The sequence below is a fragment of the Ahaetulla prasina genome, chromosome 8, assembly GCF_028640845.1.
Source record: "Ahaetulla prasina isolate Xishuangbanna chromosome 8, ASM2864084v1, whole genome shotgun sequence".
NCBI lineage: Eukaryota > Metazoa > Chordata > Lepidosauria > Squamata > Colubridae > Ahaetulla > Ahaetulla prasina.
In genome coordinates, this window is record NC_080546.1 from 21837183 (window position 1) to 21848123 (window position 10941).

General features: G+C 38.2%; 1 protein-coding gene across 1 annotated transcript in view; it reads left to right on the plus strand.

Annotated features, from left to right (window-relative positions):
* BMPR1B (bone morphogenetic protein receptor type 1B) overlaps positions 1-10716 on the plus strand; it is a 238225-nt gene extending 227509 nt beyond the window's left edge. Inside the window, exons 11-13 of the mRNA XM_058193223.1 lie at positions 1914-2089; positions 4872-5002; positions 9169-10716. Coding sequence (XP_058049206.1) covers positions 1914-2089; positions 4872-5002; positions 9169-9294 — 433 coding nt within the window. The 3' untranslated portion in view covers positions 9295-10716. The remainder of the gene's footprint in view (positions 1-1913; positions 2090-4871; positions 5003-9168) is intronic.
* Positions 10717-10941: the final 225 nt, after the last annotated feature.

Below are 10941 nucleotides of genomic sequence, written 5' to 3' on the forward strand. Positions count from 1 at the left end.
ATCTTGCACATCTTAATGAAGCTGAGTCTGTTAAACATTTTAAAAGAGGAAAAAAAGAGGAGAAACTTATACAAATCCTTTAAATGAACATTGGATGGGAATGCTATTCGTCCTCTCTAGAAGCCAATCTGTTGTGGTAGGAGTGAACAATTTCGAGGAGTTGAATACCACAGCTAATGTTGTGGCCTGTCAGCTGCCGGCCCCTCCAGCAGCCGAATCAGATGAGGTGGCTTGGGTCCAGCAACTTGAGAGCTCCAAGGGGAAAGAGGGAATGGAGCTTCAGAGATAGAGACAGAGGTGTTGCCTGGGCTGTCCATCAGCCCTAAAATGGAGAGTCAACAGTCCCCAGGTCTGGAAGTGGCTGATGAGGAAGAGGAGGAACAGCTGGGTCCAGTGCCTGATGTGCAGAAGGCAGAGGAGAGGAGAGCAGTGGAAATCTATGGGCCAGTCCTTGGCCCATAGATTCTATGGACGAGTCACCGCTGCTAGCGAAGCCCCACCCTTGCTCTGGGGATAAAAAGCAGGGGGTGGAGATGACTAGATGTGGCAGACAATTATTTATATCCCTGCTGGACAGACTTGTTACCCTGCTGTGAGAGGAAGACTTTTTGCCGGGGCTGCTGGCGCTCCTAATAAAAGAAACATTTATTTAACTTCAGAGGGTTTGTCATGTTTGGGAGCCAGGTCAGAACAGCTAAGTTTGCTACCATTTCAGAATGTCACTGGAAGCTCTTCCATGATGATATTACCCACTAGAAAGAGTAGAGTAGGAGGGTGTGTGAATTTTGTGGTGTCATGAGAATAAACCAGTTTCAACTAATAGGTTTTCAAATGAAAGATTGTCCTTTTCAGTAGTTTGAATTATACTGCCATGGCACAGGTGCCTATGAGGTAAGACCACACCTAGAATACTGTATCCAGTTTTGGTCATGACGTTACAAAAATGATATTCAGACTTTGGAAAAAGTGCAGAGAAGAGCAACTAAGATGATGAAGGGCCTGGAGGCTAAAACGTATGAAGAATGGTTGCAAGAATTGGGTTTGGCTAGTGTAGAGAAAAAAAGGACTAGGGGTGACATGATAGCAGTATTCCAGTATTTGAGGGGCTGCCACAAAGATGAGGGGTCAACTTATTTTCCAAAGCACAAGAAGGCAAGATAAGGAACAATGGATGGAAACTAGTCAAGGAGAGAAGCAACCTGGAACTAAGGAGAAACTTTCTACAGTGAAGACAATTAACCAGTGGAATGGCTTGCCTTCAGAAGTTGTAGGTGCTTCATCACTGGAGGTTTTAAGAAGAGACTGGACAATCACTTGTCTGAAATGGTATAGGGCCTCCTGCTTGAGTAGGGGCTGGACTAGAAGGCCTCCAAGATCCCTTCTAGCTCGATTCTGATGGTGATGCAGAGACACATTTATATAAATGGTTCCATTCCTAAACATCATTTAGCTAAGCATCTTATATCCACAGTATATCTCGTTTAAGATCATGAATAGTAATTCTTTAGTTTTTTGTTTCTCTCCACAAAAGCCTTAGCATCTGAGATGTCTTAAGATGCTTGTAAGAGAAATATAATTGTAATTCTCAGCATCAGAATTCCAATTTATTGCTAGCAAATTCTCAGAAAAGTCTCCAGCATCCTCTGCTGAATTCTGAATTTTGCAATTGAATGCTTAATGCAATATTTGGTAGGGATTGTGTTTAAAAATGAGCATTTGGTTAACACTTGACAAGCTTTCTCTATAAGAATAATTTCCATTGAGATTATCTGTTAATTCCGACTTGCATAGATATAATTTTAATTTGAAAAGGAGTGGGCGTTTCTCTTTTAATAGCAGATTTGGTTTTCAAAGAGAAACTGCTTGCATACTTAATTTTTATGTCTCTTCCCCTTCCCCCCTCCATCTTCCAGTGACACAAATGAAGTGGATATCCCACCAAACACCAGAGTAGGAACAAAACGTTACATGCCCCCAGAAGTGCTGGATGAAAGTTTGAATCGAAATCACTTTCAGTCATATATTATGGCTGACATGTACAGCTTTGGGCTCATCCTTTGGGAAATAGGAAGGAGATGTGTTTCCGGAGGTAAATATTTTAGGCATGGCTCCATGCCTTTAACATTATATTATCATCTTTTAGTATCTACAAAATTCATGTTGGAATGTATTATGTATCATCCTCGACTTACGACCACAAGTAGGAACAGAATGTTCAATGCTAAGCAAAGTGGTGGTTAAACAAGTCATACATGACTTTTATGACCTTATTTTCTCCAGTTGTAAAGTGAATCATTGCAGTGGTTAATTAAGCAAGTCCTTTTTCTTCATTGACTTACAGTAGTGGCCAAAATTGTGGAAATCTTTTGGGGAAAGTGTAATTTCTAGCTAATAACTAGCTAATAATAACACTTTTTTGGGGGGGGAGTAGTACCATAAAATTATATATCAATGGAAAGATAATTTAATCAAGAATGTAATGTAATAGCTTTTATGAAGGATTTGCTATTAGACTAGCAGTGACAGTATAAAGAAGAAAAGTGAAACATATAGAAAAAACAAGATATACAAAAATGATCCCCATGTCAGTTAATACTTTGTTGGATAACGTTTCGCTTGAATTACGGTCTTACAGTGTCTTCCCATGGAGTCAATCAAGTCTTTTAGTTCTGCAGCTGTTATAATGTGAAACCAAGATGGAATGATTGCTTCTATCAAGTGGGTTTTATTGCTGGGTCACTTCTGACTAACAAGTTTCTTTAGTCGGCTCCATAGATTTTCAATTGGGTTAAGATCTGGGCTATTACCAGGCCATTCCAGCAGTGGAATATGATTATCTTGAAACTCCAAAAAAAAGTGATGTTATTAGCCATCAAACCTCAAAAATACACTTTTCCCAAAAGCAAATTTTGGCCACTACTGTAGTTGTTGGAAGTTGGCTGGGAAGATCACAAAATGCTGAAACCATCATAAATACATGCCAGCTGCTAAGAGGCCCAAATTTTGATCATATGGCTAAGGGGATCATAAGTACAAGACCCACTCATAAGTCACTTTTTTCAGTGTCCTTGTAACTTCAAGTGGTTCCTAAAAATGGTTCGTAACCCCAGGACTACCTGTAGTTAAATTTTTAAGGTGCCATAAAATTTATTTTTGCTGCAACCTGTTAACCCAAGCTATTCTCCAGAAAATGTTTGTGTATGTTTTTTTTTAACAAGAGAGAAAAAGAATTATAATAGCTTTTTAAAAAATAATTGGTGGCACTAAACTAAGTCCCTTTCTACTCTTGAGACTTATTATTCCTTTTTCTGGAAGGTCTTACTTAGCCCGTAAAGATTTATTCTCTATTTTAATAGACTCTTTTAAAGATGCAATATTTCATAATTGTAGTGGGAATTTGGAGTTCATTTATGGGAACTCTTGTGGTTATAAAAATTACTGCTAAAGCAAGAGCACAGCTGTTGTTTGAGCAAAAATACAATGAGGTTGATTTTGCTGAGGTACCATGATTAACAAGGAGATTAGTTAGATTTAAGAGCAGAAATATAGAAAATGCAGGTGTTACTTAGCTTAGAAGGCCTGCAAGTGTGTAGGAAGGAACAGGTTATCCTGATAGAAAATTAATTCTGGATTCAGGAAGATTTGGAATGCTAAGCTTTTTTAAAAAAAAATTATTGTATTGTATTCTTTGTCTTTTGACTGTTTAAGGTTTAAATATTTGTAAAGTGAAATTGGTATATTGTAGTATCCTTTTTAAAGGGGCATAGTGTGGAGATCTAATAATCTGAAGTCATGTAAAAAAGGAAGTTGGACATTTTGGTAGTACTTTTTATTACTAAAAAATCAGAGGGCAGCTTAGTCTTGGAAAAGACCAGGTTCTAATTTTCTTTCTAAAGTTTTCGTCGTGAGACTTATAAACCCATTATTGGAAAAGGGCCTTCAGTTTAGCTGGTTTATATACCACCCCAGAGTGCTTTACAGTATTCTTGGGGGGGTGGGGAGTGTTACAAATGTCAGCATATTGTCCCTAACAATCTGAGTCCTCATTTTACTGACCTCGGAAGGATGGAAGGCTGAGTCAACTGTGAGCCCCATCAGGATCGAACTCTAAACTGTTGGCGGAGTTTGCCTGCAATACTGCATTCTAACCACCAGGGCTCATCAGCTTTGATGAGGGATGATCAGGGAGGGGTGAATACAGCCCCTCCCCAATAGTTCCCAGAGTATATATTTCATGTATGTGTAGTCTGCTTTAGTGTGGCAAGATTTTGTCTGTAGGTGTGAATTGACAAACAAACTGGCTTCAAAGAATCACTACATGTCTTTCTTGATTTCTCAAGCCCAGCAACATTCTAAATCAGGGGTGTCAAACTCAGGGCCTGGGGGGCCGGATCCAGTCCATAGAGTGCTTAGATCTGGCCTGAGGGGCCACTCTGGAAACAGCGAAGGACTGGTGTGCAGTGCCTCTGCCAGTGAAAACGGAAGTTGGGAGGGCTGTGTGTGACCCTCCCAAGCTCCGTTTTCGCTGGCACAGAGTCACAGTCGAAAACACAGCTCAGGACCCCGTTTTCGCTGGCAGAGCATTCAGTCCCTACAGGCGCCCCCGACACAAGTGATGAAAAGCTGGCAGGCCCACCCCGGCCCCCAAGGTCAAACACAACCCTGATGTGGCCCTCAATGAAATCAAGTTTGACATTCCTGTTCTAAGTAAATTCTCTTTCATCATATTGATCAGAATAAAATACAGCTTGATCTTTTTTCTGCTGCTATCCATATCTGTGTTGAGTTTAGTTAAATTTGTAAGTTCTTAATCCCACAGGAATGTTCTATTGGAAATGATTTATATATTTGCCAAATGGTTTCCTTGCTAGGTATTTTTGAGGAATACCAGCTTCCTTATCATGACCTTGTTTCCAGTGATCCTTCATATGAAGACATGAGGGAAATAGTATGTATCAAGAGATTACGGCCTTCATTTCCCAATAGATGGAGCAGTGATGAGGTAAGGAGACCATTTTCAAAAATAGGAAGGTTGTTTCATCCCAATTCTGTGTGTGTGTGTGTTTTAATTTGAATCACATGCTTTAAAAGAAGAAAAGGAATACCTAAATGTTAGGACACTATTCTTACTTTAGGGAAGTATTTTCTCTTCAGTCCATCCAGTACAGGTAGTCCTCGATGTACGACTACAATTGAACCCAAAACTTACATTGCTGAGACATTTGTTAAGTGAATTTTGCCCCATTTTACAACATTTCTTGCCACAGTCGTTAAGTGAATCAGTGCAATTGTTAAATTAGCATCACAGTTGTTTATTTATTTATTTATTAAATTTTTATACCGCCCTTCTCCCGAAGGACTCAGGGCGGTTTACAGCCATAATAAAAAACAACAGCAATATACACACAAAACCATAATTAAAAAACTTATTTTAAATTAAAACATTTAAAATAAAACCCCGAATTATAGAATGTTAAAACATTAAAACTAATTAAAATCCTATTAAAATCCTATGCCAGTCCTGCGCGAACAAACAAATAGGTCTTCAGCTCTCGGCAGAAAGTCCGAAGATTACATTACATGTTAAATGCTTCCCCACTGACTTCGCTTGACGAGGCGGTTGAAAAGGGGGCTCACATGACCCTAAGACATTACAACTGTTATAAATATGAGCTAGCTGCCAAGCGCCTGAATTTTGATCATGTGACCATGGGGATGCTGTAACGGTCGTAAGTGTGAAAAAAGGTCATAAGTCACTTTTTTCAATGCTGTTGAAATTTCGAATGGTCACTAAACAAATAGCTACAAGTCGAGGACTACCTGTACTGAATGCTTTTGAAAATCATAGGCACAAAAAATAGATTCTAACCCTAATAATGGAAAACCAGAGGTCTAGCTTAGGGTGAGAAATTTGGAGAGGGTGGGAAGATTCCAGAAAAAGGAAGTAAAAAAGTCACTTTTAAAGCATTAATGGATTGTTGTTGAGTAGGAGCCAGGTTGAATTTAAGAGCACTGTTACCTTAATCAAAAATAGTTGTAATTTTTATATTCTAGTCTGTTCTAGTGGTTTGACATATTAGCTTGAAATATTGTAATAGTTTGTTCTCATGAACAAAGCAACCATCCAACCAACCCATTTCTAGGCATGGCTAGCTTTTAAGTTTACTGTTGACTGGATTGGTCTAATTCTTCAACTTCAGTGTTTTGAGGAAATCTTAGCCCTATGAATTCCTAACTGGGATGGCCAAAATTTGCGTGATAAGGAATGGAGATAGATTGATAAGTGGGAAAACAAAAATAGGGGTGGATAACTTCTGGATATATGATATGGATATATGATCCAAGGAGGGGATCTAGGGAATTGTGTTTTTTCTATGCCCTTTATATTCTCCCAGATACAGTCCTAGATAAATTCTTTGTAGAATATGTCCAGTGGTGCGATTCAGCCAGTTCGCACCACTTCGGGAGAACCGGTTGTTAACTTTCTGAGCAGTTTGGTGAACTGGTTGTTGGAAGAAATCATTAGAGCAGAGAACCGGTTGTTAAATTATTTGAATCCCACCACTGAATATGTCCCAAAGGTGCTTTTTCAAGAGGCACTGGACTTTCTTGTTTTTTTGTTGAAGATGTTTCGCTTCTCATCCAAGAAGCTTCTTCAGCTCTGACAGGATAATGGGGAATAGAAGGATTTATATTCCTTGCAAATAGCTGGTCTAAGCACTTGGAAGTTTATCTGTGTCCTCAGGGTCACCTGAGTAATACTCCTAGTTCCTGTAATCTGCATTTTTTTTTCTCTGGAAATCCATTCCTACTCCCACACCATAATAATAATAATAATAATAATAATAATAATAATAATAATAATAATAATAATAATAATAATAATAATAATAATAATAATAATAATTTAATTTTTATACCGCCCTTCTCCCGAAGGACTCAAATAAAATAAAATAATACAATATATTACAATAAAACACATTTTAAAAAACTTATTCAAAATAGCCTAAATTTAAAATACCATACAAAATATAAAAAATAAACCCCAATAAAATCCATATTTAAAAACCCTATTTAAGCCAGTCCTGCTCGAAAGAATAGATATGTCTTCAGCTCGCGGCGAAAGGTCCGGAGGTCAGGAAGTTGTCAGAGTCCTGGGGGAAGCTCGTTCCAGAGGGTAGGTGCGCCCACAGAGAAGGCTCTCCCCCTGGGGGTCGCCAGCCTACACTGTTTGGCTGATGGCACCCTGAGAAGACCCTCTCTATGGGAGCGTACCGGCCTGTGGGAGGCATGTGGTAACAGAAGGCGGTCCCGAAGATATCCCGGTCCTATGCCATGGAGCGCTTTAAAGGTGGTAAACAACCATTCAAAGGGTGTTGATCCCAAATTGTATAGCCCACTACTCAGGTGGTCCTGAGGACACAGATAAACCTCCAAGTGCTTCAACGACCCTCTAAAAGGATGCAAATGACCAGCTGTTTGCAAGGAATATAAATCCTTCCATTCCCCACCATCCAGTCAGAGCTGAAGAAGCTTCTTGGGTGAGAAGAGAAACGTCTTCAAAGAAAAAACCAGAAAGTCCAGTTGCCTACTGAAAAAACACCCTTTGGGACAACCATGATCTGGGTGACTGAGAATTTCTACAGACTTCGTAGAATATGGATACATCTAAATTATTTTATAAACTGGATAAACAGCATAGTAGCTCTGCAAAAGATAGTCTGGGGATGCTAAAAGTCTTCTGCTCCTTGTTTCCACTTTTGTAAATTAATATGGGAAATTGCTTTTCTGAAGCTGATATACTGATATTTTCCTTCAGGGGAAGGAGGGAGAAAGTAGTCTGTACACTTTCCACTGAGAATTTATAATGAAGCAAAATTGTGTTTTGGAATCAGTAGACCAGTAATTGATGTATTGCAGACAAAACTGCCGACAGTTATGGCGATGCTATGCAGAGGTCATTAATCTTGTTAAGTGGTACAGTGTAATGCTATTATTGTAGGAGACAGCTGTGATTTGGGAATAGCAGTCTTCACTTAAGTATTCTGCAATTAGATTTAAAAAGACTTAAAAATGGCAAGAGTTGTAAACAATCTTGAGTGAGTGATGGTGGGCAAACTGGGCTTTTTAAAAAAGTGGAAAAAAATAGAATAAATTGCAGAAATTCCACAGAGACATTTGCTTACTACATTTACTGACTTCTTGGTAATCTTCAGCAACTTAACCCAGAAATTCAGGTTTAAAATAGCATGAAACTGAGTAAGTTATGTTATATAAGTTGCGGATCTCTTATTTTAAGTTCAAACCAGCCCCAGAAATATCTTCCTATCTCCAACATTTTAAGACATAACGATGTGGTTGAATCAGAGGTGGGTTCCATATATTCTTACCAAGCTCGCTTCACATGCATGCATCCCTTCTACACATGAGGCCGGCTTCTAAAATGTGACTAAATAGGATGGTTTTATGCAGGTAGGTGGCCACTCCCACAGTCGCTGCTACCTATTCACTCGAACTGGTCCAAACTGGCTGAATACCACCACTGGATTGAATCCAGATTGGAAGAGAACTGGAGCAGGATATTTGTTCTAACAACAGATTTGGGTGTAATCTTCAGAGATTGCTATTCGATGCAAATATAACAGAATTATACCAAAGATCTAGTAACATGTACCGTGTTTTCCTGAAAATAAGATCTTGTCTTATATTTTTTGAACCCTAAAATAAGCTCTTGGCCTTATTTTTGGGGAGGTCTTATTATTTTGGGGCACGTGAAGCGAGATGGGGATCCTCTTGCCCTCTTACCTGATTTCCAGCTCTATCTCCCTAACCCTAACCAGAGGAAATGGTGGGGACCGGCTGCGCATGCGTTTAAATATTTTCAGGGAGGGCTTATTTTGGGGAGAGGACTTATTTTTGGGGAACCACAGTACATAATCAGAGCAAAGAGCAAAATAATGTGACTTTTTCATGTAAGTTTCCTTGCTCATCTGAGTTCTTTTATTTAGAATAGATTTTTCAGTAATATTGGTGTTCTGTATATAACGCCATATAGGTAATATTGACCTATGAAATATTCTTCATATATGTGTGTGTGAGAGAGAGAGGGGGGAGGGAGAATGCCTGTACAGAAATGTAAATATATGTATACCTATTTCTTTTTCATAGTGCCTACGACAAATGAGAAAATTAATGAATGAATGCTGGGCTCATAACCCTGCTTCTCGACTCACAGCCCTGCGAGTAAAGAAGACACTTGCCAAAATGTCAGAGTCACAGGACATTAAGCTTTGATTCAGCTAACAAAGGCTAAAGCTCAGGAAAAAAAATGGACTTTCCTTCTGTGTTTCAAAGAGACAGGAAGAAGAATGACATGCCTTCAGTAATATGAACCTTGAATACAGATTTTTGGCAAAGCATTTTGCACACTGGGGCAGAAACCTTTCCAGGGGAAAGAAATGTGGCTCAGTCAAGAATTTTTGGTTCCTGTATGACCGACCAGACAAGAAGACATTTAGCCTCCTTGGAGATTAATGCAAGAAAATGTATCGATAATTGTTTCTAGACTATGTATGCTGCTTTCTGTGGAAGCCTTTATTATTAATATTGTTATTAATATTTGAAGTTTTTAATTTTCATGGGAATGAACCATTGCGGTTGCAGAGTTATTATTTTCTAACTCTAAAAAATACAAAATTGCATCCAAAGTCCTATTATTTCCTACGGATAGAAAAAAAAAATCACTGCACTCTTAAAATGACCCAAACCTAATTTTAACTTGTTATACAGGATGCATGCTACACCTGAAGAAAAAAAAAAGGCTCACCCGTGAATTTGCAACCAAGCAGTGCCTTGAATAAAGGAGATATTGTCATGCAGTTCCTTGTGCATAACTTTTAATATTTTACATTCATGAAACTTGCAGGGGCATGTCATCAAAACAAATTTCTCTTGGCCCATTTTAAATTGTCATACTTGTAGAAACACGGGCTTTGGTCATACCTATGGGGGTGTATCCTCTGCTCATGGAAATATGGGAGTGATATCAGCATATAGTTATTCACTTAATGAGACTTATGCAAGTTATTCTGACAGAGGACTGTGCCTTTGAGGGCTTTTTGACTATTTTTTTGGTCTTTTTACACTCGGTGTTTTCAAAGGAATGTCTTATAGAAGGTTTGTTAAAGGTTGAACTTGTGTATTCTCACTAGCATTTCAATGGTAAATGAAGCCTTTCTCAAAATTGCATTAAAAACTTTTTGCCTTAAGGTAATTGACTTAAAATAAACTCTGTTGACAGAAATGTTCCTAGAGAAAAATTAAGGTACTGTTTCCTTTTATTTATTTATTTTTAAATATATATATATATATAAATTGGACAACGATAATTCCTTTCCAGCATCCGGTAGTTTATGTGAAAAAGGATAATGTTATTCAGCCAAGATGCAAAAGTCTGCCTATTTTGGAATTCCTGTGGTAACTTTCTCTCAATTTTGCATTTTTAAACCATTTTTTCTAGTTTCAGTATATTGCAGAAATAGTTTTGAACATGGATCTCAGCCTATCTTAATCTTGTACACTTTCTACCTTTTGAACTTAAATTTGAATTGCTCATTTAAAGAAATTCACAAAACAGTAATTAGAGATATAAATAGGATACATATAAGAAAGATACATCTTTGTGACCTGATTATGCCCCCTCCAAATATTTCTAAGCTGCTCTAGACAATAAGGTGGAAGTATATAACTTTTAATATTTTACATTCATGAAACTTGCAGGGGCATGTCATCAAAACAAATTTCTCTTGGCCCATTTTAAATTGTCATACTTGTAGAAACACGGGCTTTGGTCATACCTATGGGGGTGTATCCTCTGCTCATGGAAATATGGGAGTGATATCAGCATATAGTTATTCACTTAATGAGACTTATGCAAGTTAT